The sequence below is a fragment of the Vidua chalybeata genome, chromosome 1, assembly GCF_026979565.1.
Source record: "Vidua chalybeata isolate OUT-0048 chromosome 1, bVidCha1 merged haplotype, whole genome shotgun sequence".
Classification (NCBI taxonomy): domain Eukaryota; kingdom Metazoa; phylum Chordata; class Aves; order Passeriformes; family Viduidae; genus Vidua; species Vidua chalybeata.
This window is the reverse complement of record NC_071530.1, coordinates 111,041,177-111,059,552: the sequence shown is the minus strand read 5'-3', so window position 1 is coordinate 111,059,552 and position 18,376 is coordinate 111,041,177. Positions and strand designations below refer to the sequence as shown.

The 18,376-nt window shown below is 44.1% G+C and overlaps 1 protein-coding gene across 4 annotated transcripts in view; it reads right to left on the bottom strand.

The window, feature by feature from the left end:
- The window catches only part of MAPRE2 (microtubule associated protein RP/EB family member 2), a 97,712-nt gene that overhangs the window by 43,065 nt on the left and 36,271 nt on the right, over window positions 1-18,376 (bottom strand). The window contains exon 1 of one of the 4 annotated variants that reach the window (XM_053938238.1): window positions 13,984-14,186. The exons of 2 other annotated variants lie outside the window; for them this stretch is intronic. In XM_053938238.1, coding sequence (XP_053794213.1) covers window positions 13,984-14,102 — 119 coding nt within the window. In that variant the 5' untranslated portion in view covers window positions 14,103-14,186. Of the gene's footprint in view, window positions 1-13,983; window positions 14,187-18,376 lie in introns of those variants that run through there. One more of the 4 variants, XM_053938252.1, reaches the window with a different exon arrangement.

The following is an 18,376-nucleotide window of genomic DNA, read 5'->3' as shown; positions in this document are numbered from 1 at the left end:
TGTTTATGATGGGTCTAAAGGACTGCTTTAGACCCAAATCTGAGTACCTTTTATAAAGGCTCCTGGTAATTCTGTTTTATGCTACATATGCCTTTAGAAAACTTACCACCCCCCCAAAAAAAATTATTATCCAAGAGGCAGAAAAATACTGATTCTTTTTCAGATATTTAGTTTCCTCAAATGTGAAAAACACAACTAGAAGTATTCCAATAATGTGCACAACTTGAGCCAAACCATCTGATATGGCCTAATAACTAGCAATGCATTACAGTGTATGCTGCATAGCTTTTAGAAATAGGAATTTATTCACTAACCAGTTATTAAACTGGCGTAGTTCACAAAAATGAAAATAACAGTTTCAAATTCCAGGGCAATTATTTAGTGCTTTGAAGATTTCAGGGCACCTAAAGGTCCACCTGAGAAGGACAAACCACACTCACTGACTCGCATCTGCCAGTCATATTTGCACTCACTTGAATCTGCCAGTTGTTTTTGCATATCATAAGTCTTTATTTCTCCAACTACATTCTCACTCCTGCTGCCACTGAAACTGTGGCAATCAAACAGCAGTGTCATGTCTCTAGAGTAACGAAATTCCTTTTTTTTCAGGGTTCACCTTTGCCATCACAAGTACAATGCAACAGTAACACCCAACTACATAATATCTTCATTATGGCTGAAAGTATTTGCATGCTCTGGAAGGTTCCTCATCAATTTCTATGAGGAAACAAATGTTAATTTAAAAAAAAAACCATTCTTGACAAAGGACAGAGGTTCAAGAAAGGCAGACATCAATAGCTTACACAAAAGATTTAGAGCCTCTGGCCACTCCATTTCCACACAGGTATATTCACTCTGGTTAGAAATGAACCACAGCAGTGCACAGCACTACCAAACCACGCCTTAGAGCAGTTGAACAAAGCAATAGTAATGTTTTCTGCTGAACAGACAGGCACTATTTAACATGGTGTAAGGACACAAAAAATTCAGTATAAAAAGAATGTGACTGCAAATTAAGAAGGCATTTTATTAATGATGAACAACAAGAAACCTTTGAAGTAGGCTAAACAAGGGGAACCTAACCGTGGCAAGGCTGCAATGCAAAAAAACTTCACTGCCTTCACTTACAGTTATTACCCTCCCCCTGCCGAGGCTTTCAACTCTAAGATCTTAAGCTTGAATCGCTGCTCTGATGCCCTGAAGTAAGACATTCAACCTGTCAAATTTTCACAATAGACGCTGGCAAATAGTCTACCTTTCACAATAGACAAGGGGATTGTGAAGGGGGAAAAAAAACGTTAATTCAAAGGAAAATAATTCTGAGACTTATACAATAAACTCAAGTCAATTAGAAACACCTACATTTTAGAAAACCGAAGATGTCTATGAAAACCACTAGAAAGCTGATAAGTAAACCAACTTTTAATCTTCTATTAAACAAAGTCTCAATTCATCCAGACACTAGCAGGAATTTCAATTCTCCTTTTTTTCATTTTTTTCCCTTATGGATAATAAGAGATTACCAAGCAGACATTGCTAGAGGATTTCCAAGAGATTAAAAACATCCTATAAAGCAACAGTAACATCAGTGCTGACCACTGAAGAAAGGATGCCTTGAGAGGCAGCCCATGCAAGCAAACCTCAGTTCCTAGCCTAAGTACTGAAAATAACAAGGGAACCTTTTATTATTTTGCTCCCAAGAGTTGATGGATGAACAGTTTCACTTTCTTTAGCAAATGCAGACTTAGGGGAAAATGAAGACAGCAGTGGGGGAGAGCTTGTCCCCAAATCCACTGGCCCCACGTGAGTTCCAGGCAAAACACGGCGGACACAGCCACCCACCTAAGCAGCCACCTGCATCTACACCAAGGAATACCTGCCCGTGACTAGGAGGGGCTGGGACAAGCAGAAGCCCCGATTAAGATCAGCCAGCAGTGCTGAGCACTGGGAGTGCAGGGCACCGAGGCACTGTGTCAGAGGCAGAGCCCAGCAGGACAGCAGCCACGCTGCAGCCCAGCAGCAGCTCTGGCAGCCCGGCTGCTCCCGGCTCCTGCCATTTCCGCCTTTTAAGTCCAGAAAACGCTGCGGGCAGGCTCGGGAGTTTCAGCAGGGATGAGATCCAACTAGAGACAGATGAAGTCACCAAATGAATTTAGTTTTGACCTATCCGGGGTTTCACTGCCCCCCTCCTCCTCTCGGGCATGTATACATTCCGAGGTGAAAGGCTAAAGTAACACGCTGATTTACTCCAAGCATAACCTAATGGCAAATGAGATTTTGTAATACTATACAGCCCTCCTGACGGGGGGCCTGAGCAGCCTCCAAGCGCCTCACAAGCCTGCAGAGCCAGGCAAAAGAGGCAGTGAATCAGCAGGAGTCAGGCACTGAACATCCACGGGTTTCAGAAGAGGACAAGTCTGGGTAAAGGAAAAACAGGAGGATTCAGCAAGGGGAAATGCAATGCCTTTCTCCTAATGCATAGCTGCTGTTTTCTAACAAGAGACTGCAGTACACTTTAAAAACCCTGGCTGTCCAAAGCAGGCGAAGCTAAGGAGCAGAGCACTCCCATGGGAAACCTCTTGCACCAGCTAAGGAGGGACTGCAGTACAGCTTTCCCACTCACAAATGATGCAAGAGCACAAGGATTTGGTCATGCATCAACTCTTCTCTCTCCTACGTTAAAAATCAGTGCAGATATGCACTGATTTATGCATTACAACATTTATTCTAACATTAATATATATATATGTTAGAATCACAGGATATCATGAGTTGGAAGGTGCCCACCAAGGATCATTGAGTCCAACTCTCCACTCTTGCAGAAAATGAGGCCCTTTTTAAGTGGCCTTCTAAGGCCACCTTCACTTCAAAGGTTCCTGGAGTGATACCAAGTAAGGGACAAGAAACAGCACAGCAACCATTCATGCAACCATCCCAGGACTCGTGGGCAAAGGTGCTGGAGCACAGAGTGCACAACAGAGCTGCTGAGGTATCAGCCAGGCAGCCAGCTCCACTCCATCCTTGAACAAGTCATCCTGGCAGGAAGGTGACAACACTGATCAGGGGTATAAGACAACATTTATTTTAAGCCCTGAAGATGTAAACAAGCATGTGACAACAGATGAAGCAACAGGCAGCCATGCTAGCTGCTTTCACTAGTGCATCACTCTCTAAAACATGCCTGTGTATTTTTGTAATGAAAATATTAAGCTTTAGTATGGTTGTCCAGGCTTCCCACTGCTATCACGGCTCTGCTACCATGTGGGGGGAAAGGAGAAGCACCAGGCTTTCTGCTGGGAATGCAGGACCAAGCTCCAGACAACACCTGTGACACGAACCAGCTGAAAGTCCCCTGCCAGCACTGCCTCTGCAGACCACTGCACCAACACAGAGCTTTTTAGTAGGCTCTGAGGCCAACCTCTCTCCCTCTTCTCCCTCAACCACTGCTGAAAGCTAGACTAAAAATAATAATGATGATAATAAGAAATCTTGGGAGTTCTGACATCTCCAATGCTGTTGATATAGGCCCAAATAAATACCCGTCATTGGCTTATTACAAACTCCCTAGAAACCATTTCTAATATTATACAGACTGCAAGTGTTAAGACTACCAGCCACACACTTAAGTTTGGTTTTGGATACCAAAGTAAGTTGACCTCTTCCCTTGTTCTCATGAGTTAACACTATAACAGACAAAGAAGCACTTAAAGAAGCTTTTAAATTATTCTGGTGCCCAGCGTACTACTGGTAAATGACATATCTTAAGAATTAATCCTACCAAGTACAATCTAGAACAGAGTTGAATTTATAAGTGCAACTACTTAACTGCTAAATTAATTTTGGAGCAACTAAAACTAGAATTCACTAATCCTTCATGAAGTAAATTGCCCTGTAGGAACATTCTAGCTCAGCCATCTGTGATTTATGTAACATATTACTCTTGCTGTGTGCCAGTAACCACAGACTGATTCTACCATTGTTGCAGCACCAACATAATTGGTGTCTACCAGCATCAACTAAAGCTTCGCCAAAACTTCTTTTTTCAACCATGTTGGTCTTTGAAGATCTGTGAAACTGCAACTTTTGGACAGATTTTAACTTTTAACATCTTCTGCCTATCTAAAGGGGGAAATCCCCAAAGCTTTGTTTTCTAAATAATGTTCTTTAGAAGGTGCTTACTGCTTTGATGCAACTGTGATTGTAGAAACTGAATTACTTACAACACTCTTTATCTACAAGCCCCAGTAAAGCCTTGCACCTTAAGCTAAGAGAAGCATAGATGTACTGTTTAATAGGATTTGGCCTCCTTTCATGGAATATCTTGAGGTTAATTCCTAAAGTGTATTGCTTCCAGCTGGCAAACAGTGACACTACCAAGTTCAACTCTCACAATAAACAAGGAAGAAAAAAGTTTATTGCTTGAATCACCTTCAACTAGATGTAAGCGCAGTTACAAGGGTAATCTGGGTTGCAATGTGAATATTTAGCTCCTTCAACCCTCTCAGTGTTGCTGCAGGCCATGCGACAAGACAGTTCTGCACCACTCCCTGTAAAAGCACGTCAAACTAAGTAGACATCTGACACAGTTTAAGAAGTGTGCTCATAGTTAAAACATTTTCTGCAGATTAAACTCACCAATAATGCTAATATTTTCTGTGTGAAAAAAAGCTACAATCCCTTAAAAGCAGAGCAAGCAATTTATCAGCTGTTAACTTCAAGACAATCTTTGGTTGCAATGTACACAATTAATTTTATGATACAGCAAAACTATGCCTTTGTTCTGTTCTGTCACTACAAACTTTCGATCATCCCTGGGTACTAAACTGCAGAAGTTGCTCTCAGTGATTTAGAGAACACAATATGAAATTATATGAATATGAATTAATGTAGTGTTGCAGCAGCAGTATAGCTTTCACAAGAATTAAACTAGAAAATGTTTGATATTGATGAAGTCATACTGAGACTGCATACATGTATTTTTCTCTTCCATTTGAAACCTTTGATGACAAGGCTGATTTCATCTCCCTGGAAGTACAAAAGTTGTTTCCAGATTATATTCCTTTCATTTTTAAAGCATGTGATTTTGTTACTGTGTTTTTAAGTCATGAGCTATTTATATTTATTAGAGCTACAGAATGGGATCATAAACTGACTTGAGGAGGAAGGGCACTCCAGAGAGATCTGCTCCAGCCTCCCAGTCATTGCAGAAACAGCAAGAGAAGGCTGCCAATGATCCCATTTATCTCTGTTTCAAGTCCCTCCAAGGACAGATATTCCACAGCCCCTTTGGGTAATTTCTAGTGTTTGACTATCTTGGCTGTGTAAACATTTCTCCCAATATCCAAAGTATTTTTTACTGCTGCAGCTGCTGACGGCCATTGCCTCTCATCCTTTCTCTTTCTTCAGAGAAGAACCTGGCTCCATCTTCTTTACACACAGTTTCCCACTAGACAGATAAGACTGCAATGAGATCTTCCCCTCTCCTGAGCTGGCTCCTATCCAGACTGGCCAAACACAGGTGATAAGCTCCAGCCCCCTGACCATCCTGGTGTCCCTGTGCCACACTCATTTCAGTATATCTTTGTCTCTTTCAAAGTGGAGAGGCCAAATCCAGACACGGTATGTGAGATGTGGTCTCAGAAGCACCAGAGGGGAAGAATCACTTCCCTGGAGCTGCTGGCTACATGCCTGCCAATGCAGCCCAGCATGGGCTTGGCCTTCTTCCCCACAAGAGCACACCGCTGACTCATGTTCACCTTGTTCACCAGCACCACCAGGTCCATACTGTGTAACCCTTCAGGAACAACTAGGGGGTGTGCATAATGTGGTAGTGGAAAAAAGCATCTCACCATATTAAAAATAGAGCTGCTTGCGAGACAAGGCAGTTCTACAGCACCCCTGTGGAATTCAGTTGACACTTGGGAACCACAGATTAAAAATGTGCACTAGAGAGCCAAACCTCTGCAGGCAGAAATATGCAGAATAACAAAATGGTTTGGGTTGGAAGGGACCTTAATGATCATATAGTTCTAGCCCCTCTGCCACGGGCGGCAACACCTTCCATTAGACCAGGCTGCTCAAAGCCCGATGCAATCTGGTCCTGAACATTTTCAGAAACGGGGCATCCACAACTTCTCCGAGCAACGTGTTTCAGTGTCTCATTACCCCGCAGTAAAGAATTTATTCTTAATACCTAATCTAAACATACTCCCAGTTTGAAGCAATTGCCTCTTGTCTTACGACTACATAACCTTGTAAAAAGTCCCTCTCCAGCTCTCTTGCAACCCCCTTTAGGTACTGGAAGGTTGTTCTAAAGTCTCCCCAGAGCCTTCTCTTCTCCAGGCTGAGTAACCCCAGGTGTCTGCCTTCATTGCAGATGTATCAAAGGAAGTAAAAAAATAAAAAGATAATATTTCTTATGCCTCCTTGAATCTGACAACTAGCACAACATGAATATGTTGAAAACAGCGTATTTAGGCCCTGATTTAGAATCTACATCATGTATAACTTTGAAACATTATTACGAGCAAGCAGCAATATGGACCCCAAAAATATAACAAACACCATTCTGCATTACAAGGTTTCCAATAGAATGACTAATTACAACTGAATGCTGTCCTTTTGGGAAAATGTATCCCTTCTATCCAACCAATTACCACTGCCTCCCTGTTCTCAGCACTCCTACACACCATGGTCTTTCTGTATACACAAGCTCCCGTGGGACTTTCATATCACTGCGTTATGTGTTCACTTCCATACAAACAATTACTCATAGATTCTATAGTTATTTTAACAAGCTATGATTTGTGTAACACTGAATCCGTAAGTAAAACAAATGAGTATTCTACTTCAAATATTTCAGTGCTTCCTATTCATGATATTACTGGACCAGCTCCACAGAGATTAACCTTAAGAAGCGAAGCGTAACAACTGCGTAAGATTTGCCTAAAATGAATTTTCACTCCCCCCAAATTGTTTAATACATACTGCCAACAAGCCCTTCTGAGCATCAACACTGCATTCCAGAGTGACAGGAAAGAATTTGCATTCATGTGCATCTCTGAATAATTACAGCTGCTTGGGTAGGAAATCTGTATGGTACTAAGGAACCCTGCCTTAGCGGGGAAAATTCACTTGAGTTGCTCCTAAAAGATAAAACTGAAGTGCACAGATCTCAACTAAGGGTTCCACTGAGATCTCTCTCAGGGCTCCAAATTGCCAAGAAACATAGTATTGAAAATTAAGCCTCTGAAACAATACAATGCAAGGTGGTCATACACAAGGCCAGAAGATCAACAGTACAGCCTGCATGGCATATTCCTCTCCAGGCAGAATGATTTGGCACAGTTGTAGGATTTCCTACGGAAGCTACATCCTTAAGTCTCGATTCACTGATGAATGTTTACACTTCCTGTTTGGATAGCATAGCAAAAAAAACAGATTTAACACAAAGATACCCTTCACTAATCATGGGGCTCTATGAGAAACAAGAAATTACTTCAGAGTGGCTAAACTGAGACATTTAATGGGTGTGCTTCCGTATACAGAGCCTTCTCTACAAAATATTTGATAACTTAGTATATCACTAGAAAACTAGACAAACTTTTCTCAAAATATCACAGGCAAGATTTTAATCTTGAATTAAATATTTCATAGCACAAAACAGTAGAACTGTGCTAAAAAAAAAGAGAAAACAACACTATTTTTAAACCCTGAGTGTTAAATGCATGTTTAGTAAATGTTTATAGCTGATATTCCCTTTCCCCTCCCACCTAATTGTAATGAAACAATATGAAGAAGATACTTTATCGGTGAGTCAGGCAGCAGAGATCTGAGCAAGATCCAAACAGCTACGCAGTGCGCAGCTAACACCATCCACAGAAGAAACGCGGATGTTTTCCATTTACATTCCCCAGCACTGATCCTGGGAGCGAGCGATCAGCGCTGCTAGCTGGAGGCCAGGATTCAGGGAGCGAGGAGGATGCAAGCAGCCAAACGCTGTCCCGGAGCAGCGCGAGCCTGCTGCTGCTGCTGCCGCCACCGCGCCACGGCCTTCGTGCCATCGCACTCAGTGGCTGGTGTGATTGAGAACAGATGTGGCGAGACCACTCATTTTCAATTATCAAACAAAGGCTGAAAGTTGCACTTCCAAAATGAAAAGCTGGCACACTGTTTATCTGCTTCCTTAGCAAGCCTTTGCTATAATTAGCTTTGGGCATGAGGAAGGAGAAGAGACTGTCAAATTAAACTAACTTCCCCACTAAACCCCAAAACCTCTGAAGATATTTTTAAAGAGTCACACATTCAAATGCCAAGGCTTGAAATGTAGACCTACCACGCATTTTCTTTTCTTAGTGGCTCCCAAACCAAGTTTTATATCACAAAAGGTTAGTCCAGGTATGCCCCCTGGAAGAACATTCCTGTGGTCCAGATGAGGTAACTGCATCTCCCTCAAACGAGCCAAAGAAATAGCTTTAATCAAGGTCTCTTGCTCCACCTCCAAATCACCTTTCTTTCACAATGCAGCATATTTTCCAGTGCCTGCTTTCTAGGAAGACTGGATTGAAGACACTAGGCAGAAGCCAAAATGTCTGTTTCTGAAAGTGCCAGCATCAGGTTCAGTTCTTGCGTGTCCCAAACTTGCTCCTTTTTCTGTTAATATGCCAAAAAAACATTGCTGTTGCTACGCAGCTCAACAAGGTAGTTAAAAAACCCCCACATCACACAACAAAAACCAGAATGCAGCCTCCCACCTACAGGATGTTCCTGAAACCCACGGAGGCTGGGTGCAAATTAGGTGTTCTCAGACCTTCATGGTGAGAGCACTTGGGTGTAAGCTGAGAAGTTTGTGCTCCCTGAAAATTATCTCAGTGTCCTTACACAAACTGGGCTGTCTGTGGAGTGTTTTCTCCCCTCTCCCCAGTCCCCAAAAAGCTGCCTCCCTTTTAGCCCCTGATTTAAACAAATACCTCCAGCCCCCAAAACACTATGAAGGTATTATTTCCTTCAAGGAAGATCTAAATCCAGGTCAACAGAGATATCCCAATAACGTTGAGATATCCCAACACTCTAAGTTTCAAACTACTGATGCAGTATTGAACAGAATCTCAGAGTCTCCTAACCCTCAGAAAGTTTTACATGCACTCACATGTGATTCCCAGTTATCTTCAGAGAGTTTCACCCTGTGCTTTTTGAGAGCTGGATCTGCCCAGCAGAAGATTGTCACCAAAACAGCTCTCTCTAGGCAGAGTACTCCCTAAGCAGAAAACAAGATTAAAGAAGAACAGCAGTGGCAGCAATAGGAAGACAGCTTTATGAAAGTGAAAGAAGAGAAAATAGAGGTACCTAAGCTGACAGGAACCAAGGAAAGATTTCTGCCATGGTTCCTCTTTAATGCTGGCTAATAAACTGCTGGCTCTAAGTCATCAGGATGGTTTTCTCCTGATAGTAACTACTTGTTGCAATCCAGATGCTTGGCAGACAAGAGGGTTATCACAACTACAGCTTTTAGAAAAGCACAGGCCAAATTTATGGGGTGTTATTTATGTTAGTTTGTTGATTTTTTAACATTTGTTATTGACTTTTTCCTGCTTTCAATGACATCTAGGGTGAAATTGTCATAATCTGCAATAAAACTGTTAGATCAAAAGCAAATGCCTCTGAAAATATTCACTTGCTAATATATTTAATAGCATTTGCTTTGGCTGGTGTTTACAGTTGCAGAAGCCACGCCTATCAATACTGTGAAGTGAGAAGACAACTCACTGCTTTTACTCTGTATCATCTTCCCAGTTCTCAAGCTTGGGCCTTTATATATTCATTTTATCTAAACAAATGGTCTTTTTTACTTCAGTGTAACTACCTGCTTACCACATTCAGTGGAGTCTAATTTTAGAGCAAGAAATTCCTTGTGCCCAGAGTAAGGCAAAGCCACAGGTCCCCCTTTGAACCCTGAGTAAAGCCACACGTGTGAAAGGCTGAGAGATACCAGAGCCAGGGACAGCAGCTCCTGCCGAGGGAAGGATGCTCTCTGCTGCCCAGGGCCAGCCTGCATCCGGCAATTCACCGTGATTTCGGAAGGCAAAGACCAAAACAGATTTTGCTGTAACGTAAATCTTGACTTTCAGCATGGAAGTTATCAGCTCATAGTGCTGTAAAAGGCAGCCAGATATGCTCTGTAACACCCCACAACTTATTCCAGCAGTGGGTGAGGAAATCACCACTGCTGTCTAGCTTTCATATTATGCACAGCACCATCACTTGTCTGCTTACACAGTGATTTCTAGACTGAAGACAACACTTAGGAAAAACAAATATTTAAAACAGATAACATTAGAAAGGTAGACACTCAGAGATAAAGACTAAAAAAGAAATACTCTTTCCTTTTAGCCTAGTGATTTCAAGAGAAATAATCAGGAAGTCGGCCCCTTCCCCTCTGCTTCATGCAAGTTCTGGGTATAAAACTAAATATAGCCAGGGAATGAAGGACCAGAAAACCATTTTTCTAGCAACACACAGAGACAAAGCGGAAGTTAAGAACAGTATCCTGCAAAGGAAGGTACAAAGTCTGTCTCTTTAGTACCAGGATGGTTTAGAACAAGTATGCCATTTGAACTGAGAAGTATTCATCTCAATACTTTAGCTTGTAAAAATATGATGAGCGGATCAACCACACAACATACCTGGAGTTTGGCAAAAAAAGCACTGCAAACAGGTCTTATTTAAAAAAAAAACTTATCCACACAACTGTTGATTTGGTTTCTCATTTAATTTTTTCAGCCATCTTTGAACACAGAAGTAAAACTATCATTAAATGTGATGCTGTTCTCAGAAATTACCCCAAGTCTACTTCGGGCCAACAAAAAGACACCTCAGTACCAAATTTTAAACAGTCTCCTGATCTGAAGCACAAGAAACAGCATTTCACTCAAGCAATACAGATTGATTACAGTTATTAACTCTGAAAGGTAACGTCACCCTGTGACTAAATTTTATGCCAAAGTGCCTGGTTTCCATTTACCAGCTAAGTAAAGCTGGATGAGAAACTTAACACCTTGGGCCTGTATGTCCCAGTCTGCAAAATATAATATGTCCTTTGGAAGACTTGGGAAAACTATTTGTGGCTTTGCATACAGACCACATGGCTGGGACTCGGGGTATAAGCTCAATTCCCTGCTGCATCCTCAACTCCATGGATAACTTACAGCAGCTCTGTCCATGTCGGCTTCCTAGTCTGTAAAATGGTACAACCTGCAGTTGTTTTTAAATCTGCTTCAGGATTTGGATATCAAATCTTTGGTAAAACCTGGTATTAAAAATAGCAAAGGGGTGTTTTTAGGTCTGAGAATATCTAACCTGATGAACACAAATTTTCTGATCAGTAAAGACTACTTCTGTTTTAAAATATCTATGGAACAGAACACATTAGAAGTTGTAAAATGAGAAAGCATTTCTGTTACTACAGGAGAGAAGGATGGAAAGGCAAATACTGAACCTCTACACACATGGTAGATGCCGGTTAACTTAGGAGCAAAGATGCAGGACGCAGAAGTGTTTTAGCTTTGTACAACTGCTCATCTGCTGGCAAGCTTCAGGGTGTGTTTAATGACATATTTATTCCATATTCCTAGATGGAAGAAGCCAGCCCAACAATCAGAGGCATAGCAACTTGATGTGTCATATGGTGAGGTCCTACAAGCTGCTCCAGAAGTCTGGAATGGCACCGACAGTCCGGTGTAGCAGCAGGCACTAAAAGTGATGGAATTCATCTGTTGTGCCCTGTGATCTCCTCCTGCCACTCACACTGAACAAGAACTGAACTTGCCTAGCTACTAAAGGTTGTCATGGAAGTTAAAAGCCCTTTTTTTCAGTATCAAGGAGAAGTTTGATCACAGTTTTCATGTATTTTCTGTAATGTTTCCCTTCTGTTGTGCTTGAGATTTACTTCCTACTTCAGCTACAGATGGAAGCAAGTTAAGTATCATTCTCCCTTACTCCTGGAGAAAGGAAGAAATCAACAGATATGGAGAAAGGAAGAAATCAACAGATATGACTCTGCAGAACATGGTAAGTTTCCAAAAGGAAAAGAAACAACCTAAATAGATATTCCTCAGTAGAAATTTTTATTTGTGCATTAAAGGTTTATTTCTGAAATATATTGAACTGGATTACTTATTTACTGCCCAAAAATAACATGCAATGTTAGCATCAGCACTTCTGTATTCCTTTATATTGCTCTAGAGAAGGATACAAATGGACACAAATCCCTAAAAGACTACGGAGTACTTCTCTGGACAAAAGGCTATTCAGATGCAGAGTATCTTCCCAATTTCTGGAAAACTGGGCAAGTGATATAGTTATGCCTGTCATCACGTGCTGAACACAGCAGCCTCACAAAATGTCTTTTCTAGATATAGTTCAGTGTATGATATAACAGGCAAAAGGACAAGAAAACTGACTTGATGATTGCAGAAAAACACATACAAACGGACTGAAAAAGAAGAATGGAGAGCCCCATGTAACAGAGGTTTTCCAAAGAACTCTTCTGAAGGAAACAAGATAGCAATCGGTGGTGCCTATGACATGTCAGAGTAACTAAAGGTAGATGCATGACATTTCAAATCTATTTCATATTTCTGTTTAGCTGCATGATAGAAATACAGCTTTCCCCTAAAACAGAATCTTGTACTACTCAGCTGAAATTTAGATATAGGAAGTGAGAGCTCCAGGCTTTCTGCAAGTAGAAATAGGTCCTTGCAAAAGAAATTTTGCTACTTTGTGCTAAATGTGTGCACTAGGGCTCCACTGCACGAAGTATAAGCAGTTTCAGAAAGAGACACGGACTAAATTTTGTGCCATTCAAACTAACCACATACTGGGATCTCCAAAGCATTTCATGCTCACCCGTCAGTGCATGATCAACAATGAGATTCACTGTTAAGGTTATTAATGGCCAAATGCTGGTAGCAGCTCCGTTATTCCTCAGCAGAAGAAAAAACACTGCGATTTTCTTCAGACAAACAAGCCAAGTCATCCACGTTTGTTTTCATGTATTCGAGCTTACAACTCGCCACTTTAGTCAGATATTTGAGAGCAGCATCATTTCCTGCTGCTCGAAAATCAGCTTTAAGGGGCGTGTCGCTGCAGAGGCACTGCTTGCTGTCATCCAGGCAGCATTTAAAATAACTGTATATTGACATAAGGAGCCACCGGCCGTATTATCGCCCTTCGAGTCGGCAGCAAGGAGCACATCAAACCAGTTGCGTTCCGGGCTGCGCCGCGACCCTTATCAAACAATGCAAACAATTTTAATGAGCTTATCTGCCGGAACATATTGTCAGAGATGTTAATGCAGAAGCTCTGCCAGCAACGCATGCCAAACGATTCATCAAAAATGCCTGCAACTGCGACAAAAGACGGGTGTCCCCCCAAATGAGAGACGATAAATAAACACAAAATGAGGCTGGCGGGGAGCGGGGGGCGGGGATGGAGCCGCCCTCCCCCGCGCAGGCACCGGGAGAACTGTCACCCCCGCCCCGAGGAGCGGGGGGCGGCTGTCACCCCCACACCGGCGGCGAGGGGCGGGCACTGCCCGGTACCCGGTGCGGTTCTCGCGGCGGGGAAGGGCTGCCCGCGCCCCGCCATCCGCGGCCGCCGCCTCCCGCACGGTGCCGCCTCCCTCCGAGATCCGCAGCGAGGTGCTGCGGCTCTTTTCCAAGGGGAGCTGGCTGCCTGTGCGGGGGGCGTTCTTGCCTTCCCTTTTATTCCCCCCCTCCTCTTTTTTTTTTTTTTTTTTTTTTTTTTTTTAATTATCATTTTTAACCGCCTTTCTTCCGCCCGGGCGCGGCGAGCCCCCGCACGCATCCCGCCTATCCCCCGAGCGCTCCGCAGCCGGACAATGCGGGGCCGGGGGGAGAGGAGGGGGCTGCAGCCCGCCCGCCTTATGCAACCGCCCCCCGCGCCGCCGCAGCCCCCCCGCAGTACCTGTAGGAGCGCTCCCCCCGCACCGTGTGCTTCCTGAAGGGGATGATGGTCCCGTTATCCTGGATGATGTCGTTGTTGTTCTCGCCATTTGGGGACAGGGCTTGGGTCGGTCCGGGCATTGGCGCTCCCGCCGCTCCGCAGAGCCCCGCGCTGCTGCCGCTGCTGCTGCTGCTGGTGTGCGGAAGGTGGCGGCAGCCGCGACTCTGCCGCTCGCCCGCCCCGCCCCGCCGCGCGTCAGCCCCGCCGCCGCCGCCGCCACACGTGACCGCCCCTCGCCATGGCAACCGGCCGGCGCCGCGCTGCGCCCGGGGACGGCAGCGGGCAGGGAGGGCAGGGAAGGCAGGGAAGGGAGAGAGAGGGGCCCGCCCCGCCCCGCGCCCCCACACAAAGAGCCGCTCGCCCCGGGAGTGCGGGGCAGCCGCCGCCCCCCGCGGCGGAGCGGCCCGAGCTGCTCGGCGGCCCCCGCTCGGCGCAGCCACAGACAAAGCGCCGGGGCACCCCCACGCACGCCCCGGCCGCGCACGGCGGTCCCGCCGCCCCCGCGCCTGTCCGTGCACCCGTGGGCGGCACAGAAACGCCGCCTCGCCCGTGGGCACCGCGCCGTGCCCCTGCCCACCGCCGCCTGTGACAGCCGTGTGCGCGCCCGGCTCGGGCGAGAGCAGCCGAGACCTCGACGCCCGATGCCTCAGCGTCACCCTCCGTGCCCCGGTACCTCAGCATCGTCCGCCGTCTCCCCGCACCAAGGAGCTATCGGGCTTCCTTTGAAGGAGCCCCCACGCCGGGCTGCTCGGTTACACAGCGGCGAGCCGCAGCAGGGAACGGCGCCCAGCTCTCCCCAGCATCTCCCCTCGGCGCGGGTGTGCCGGGGGCGATGGCCATCCCCACCGCACAAAGCCCGCCCGCACGGGCTGCAGCTCGCAAGAATCATCGCGTGGGATTCGTGTTTCACATGGCAAACGCTTTATTTTTAAAAAGGGCATAAATATTAAGTGACATGAGACTATAAGATGTAAAAATTAATGAACTCCTAATTATAAAGCAGCACATGAAGAAGGTCTTCGTTATTTTATGCTCTTTTTTCCCCCCGATTCCTGTGTCTGCTACTCTGCCTGCATTTCCACCCCAAGCACCAGGATGTTCAAAGCTCTGGATAGCAAGCTCTGTATTTCTGCTTACAACTTCACTGGAGAGCACAGCATAACACCTGACAAGCTGCATTGCACATTTCCAGCATTCTCCAGCTCTCAGGCTTACACAGAAAAAAACATTTGATGGCACATCCTTCAAAATCTTCCTTGGATCAGAAACAAGAAGGGAAGAGACCTGCCAAGGCAGTGGCACTGAACTTCTGGCACTGCTAGCACCACCAATCACACAATCCTCATCCCTTCCTTCCCTTCTTCTAGAAGACTTTTTGCATCCTCCCCAGTCCATTTCCCTCTGCAAAGCTCTATGATTTCTGCATATCTCCCCTTGCCTAAATAGCAATGTGCTTCAAAGTCTGACTTTACCACAGATCAATGCTGGTCATCCTCAGGAGCAGACCTGAACTTCACTATGGTCAAAACCTACCCTCACGTCCCAATAATGCATCAAAACCCACAGTTCTACTACAGTAGAAAAACACTGTCCAGCTGTTTACAAATTGTTTTCTCTAAGCAGAAACCAACAAGCATGTATATAGACACAGTCTCTAAACAGATCTATATGACCTCATGGCTGTTAGATACAAAATATTTGGGCTGATCTACTAACATCTTAAAAAATACATGCCCCCACATCTAACTCTCTTTTAAAAAGAATCTTAAGATGGTAGGTCAAACAAAAGTCATGTGAGTACTTCTAATATTTCTCAGAGACACATGCAGATATTTTAACTCAGAAGTTCTGAAGTATGAGTTTGATCAGATTTTTTTCTGCACAAAGAAAGTGACTTAATGAAATTTTACCTAATCTTTACCTAATCTTTCAGACTGAAATGACACTACTGAAAGCTTAGTTTACATTATTATATTCATAATATAGGCCATTCACAGGGAGCTTGTAAGGTGAATAAAATCAATAACACCAACTGCACAACACTTGAACTGCTGAGAATCTTGTTGGATTTAAATCAGATGTATAGACTAACACACATTTTAGGGCAATCTCTAACAAGGCTCAAGTTAGTCTGCCAATTTGCCACTGCCCTCTGCACATCAAGACAGGGAATCTTAGGTTTTCAAATATATTCATATTTATCTTTCAGTAACCTATGGACATTTGCAATTGGCACACTTTATTGAAAGATGTTTCATTCATCTAGTAATTGGAGGAAGCTACGTTTGAGCCTTTTTCAAAACAAGCAACAAAAAACATTCTGTTAAAAAGGCCAGTAAGTGTCTTAGTAACACTCAAGAACATGGACATGCCAGAAATGCTATATATAAAAATATAAATAATATAAAAATAATCTATAGCAGGTCTTTATCTACCAGACATAACCCTACCTGCTCTGCTAGGGAGCAAGAAGTAAAACACTCTGCAACCCTAACTTATAAAAACATTTTTATTTCTTCACCAGTGGCAAAGAACAGAAGCTTCTTTATTGAAGTCTCTAAAGCTGTTTAAAACATGTACCAACAAAGCTACAGAAGAGAAGTGCAGGTGAGGAGAGCATGGCAGCCTTGCTGCAGATCTCTTCTTGCCTCTGCATTAGGACTCAAGGTCAGAAGAACGCACTCTGCCTCAGCACAGTGCCTTACCTTTATGGAGACCAAGCCAGGCATCAGCAAAAGAAGCCTGGTACTGATTTTCAGAAAGCACATGTTTCAGTGTGCTTCAGTCCATCAGCACAGCCTCGGAGGCTCTGGGTGCAATATGGACTGCACGGGTGCAATATGGGTGCGATATGCACAGCATTCCCTCTACCTACATCTCTGTTTCTGGGCACTGTGTGGCCCACAAGCACAACTCCTGTCTTTAGGTGCTGGAAGCCACCAGAATGTTCTTCCCACTTCCATCATTCTAAGCTTAAAGGTGTCAAAGAGAGAGGAAACTTGTTGCTGTTATTAGATGTCTGTACATCTTTGCTGCATTTATAGATTTTTACATGCACTAGGCACACAAATAGAGAATTGATCCAAAGAATAGAAGGTCAGCCTTGGTGTTAACAAAAAGCCCCACCTGTGGAATGCTGAAAGTACTGAAATCTGGTACTCACCAGTGATGTGCCGACTAAGCAAAGCAAAGAGCCAGGAAAGCAGTTAATGCCGAAGGGTGGAATTACAAAACCTGATGTAATACATCTTCAGCACTGAGACCACAGAGGCAATGGCTGAAAGGGACCTGTGGAGGTTGTCCAGTCCAATCTCCCACTTGAAGCACGATCATCACCTGTATGAGATCAGGTCACATTTGGTGACATGATCGTAATCAATCCAAATCTTGAAAATCTTCAAGGATGAGATGTCACATCCTCTCAAGTCCACCTTCTCCCATGCCATTCTAGCCACATAGCAAGTCCCAGGTGTACTGCTGATGCAAAAAGCACCACTGTACTACATCACATGCATTCCAGTACTTTGATTTCTGCTGGGTGAACCAGGTAGAGAGAATACTAGCTAAGGGCTGGATACTCAGTGTCCAGTAATACTGGATACTAAGTATCCAGTAATACTACTAAGTACTGGAATAGGCCTAAACATCATTCTCCAAAATCTGGTTCCTCCTTTCTCTTCAGAGCTTTTGTTTTCAGTTTCTCTCTCTTTAGTTGCTCTAAGCATCGCTTACTGCAGTAGGAAGGCCATGAAGCCTAATTTATAATGTCTGAGAGTAAAATCCTCTAAAAGCCCAAAATGCAGCATTAGAAAGACCTCAGACATACTCAAGCCAGAATTTTCTATTAGGCAGCTAATGTGGAAATAAATTATAAATATTTTAATGCCGATAAGCAATCAATGTACAGCCTCTGACAGCAGAGGTGATGGCCAGGCTAGCGACTTCTGCTGATGCATTTTTGAGGGGATAACCCCCCTCCCCCACCATGGTTTTAGGGAGTATTTAATGACATAGCCAAACTACAAATACAATTAATGATTGCAGAAATTCCCCACCGCTTGGATAACTTTGGGGCGGTGGGAGGAATAGGGAGTGAGACTAAGAAAAACACATTTAACCCTAGAGTGGCCAGCAAGCATCCTTCATCTCTGACATCTCTGTTCATGTTCAAGCTTGTAAAGGAGTCAGTGTGATATTGCTTGCAGTCTTTTCAGAATAGAGCCCAGCTACAAACTGCAGCAAACATCATGCCAGTATAAGTATTTTGGGCCATGTACATCAGTTTTCTGAGGAGTTTCACGAACATTCCTGTCACAAGTGCAGTTTTTTTCACTGGGGAAAGAAAACCCAAGAC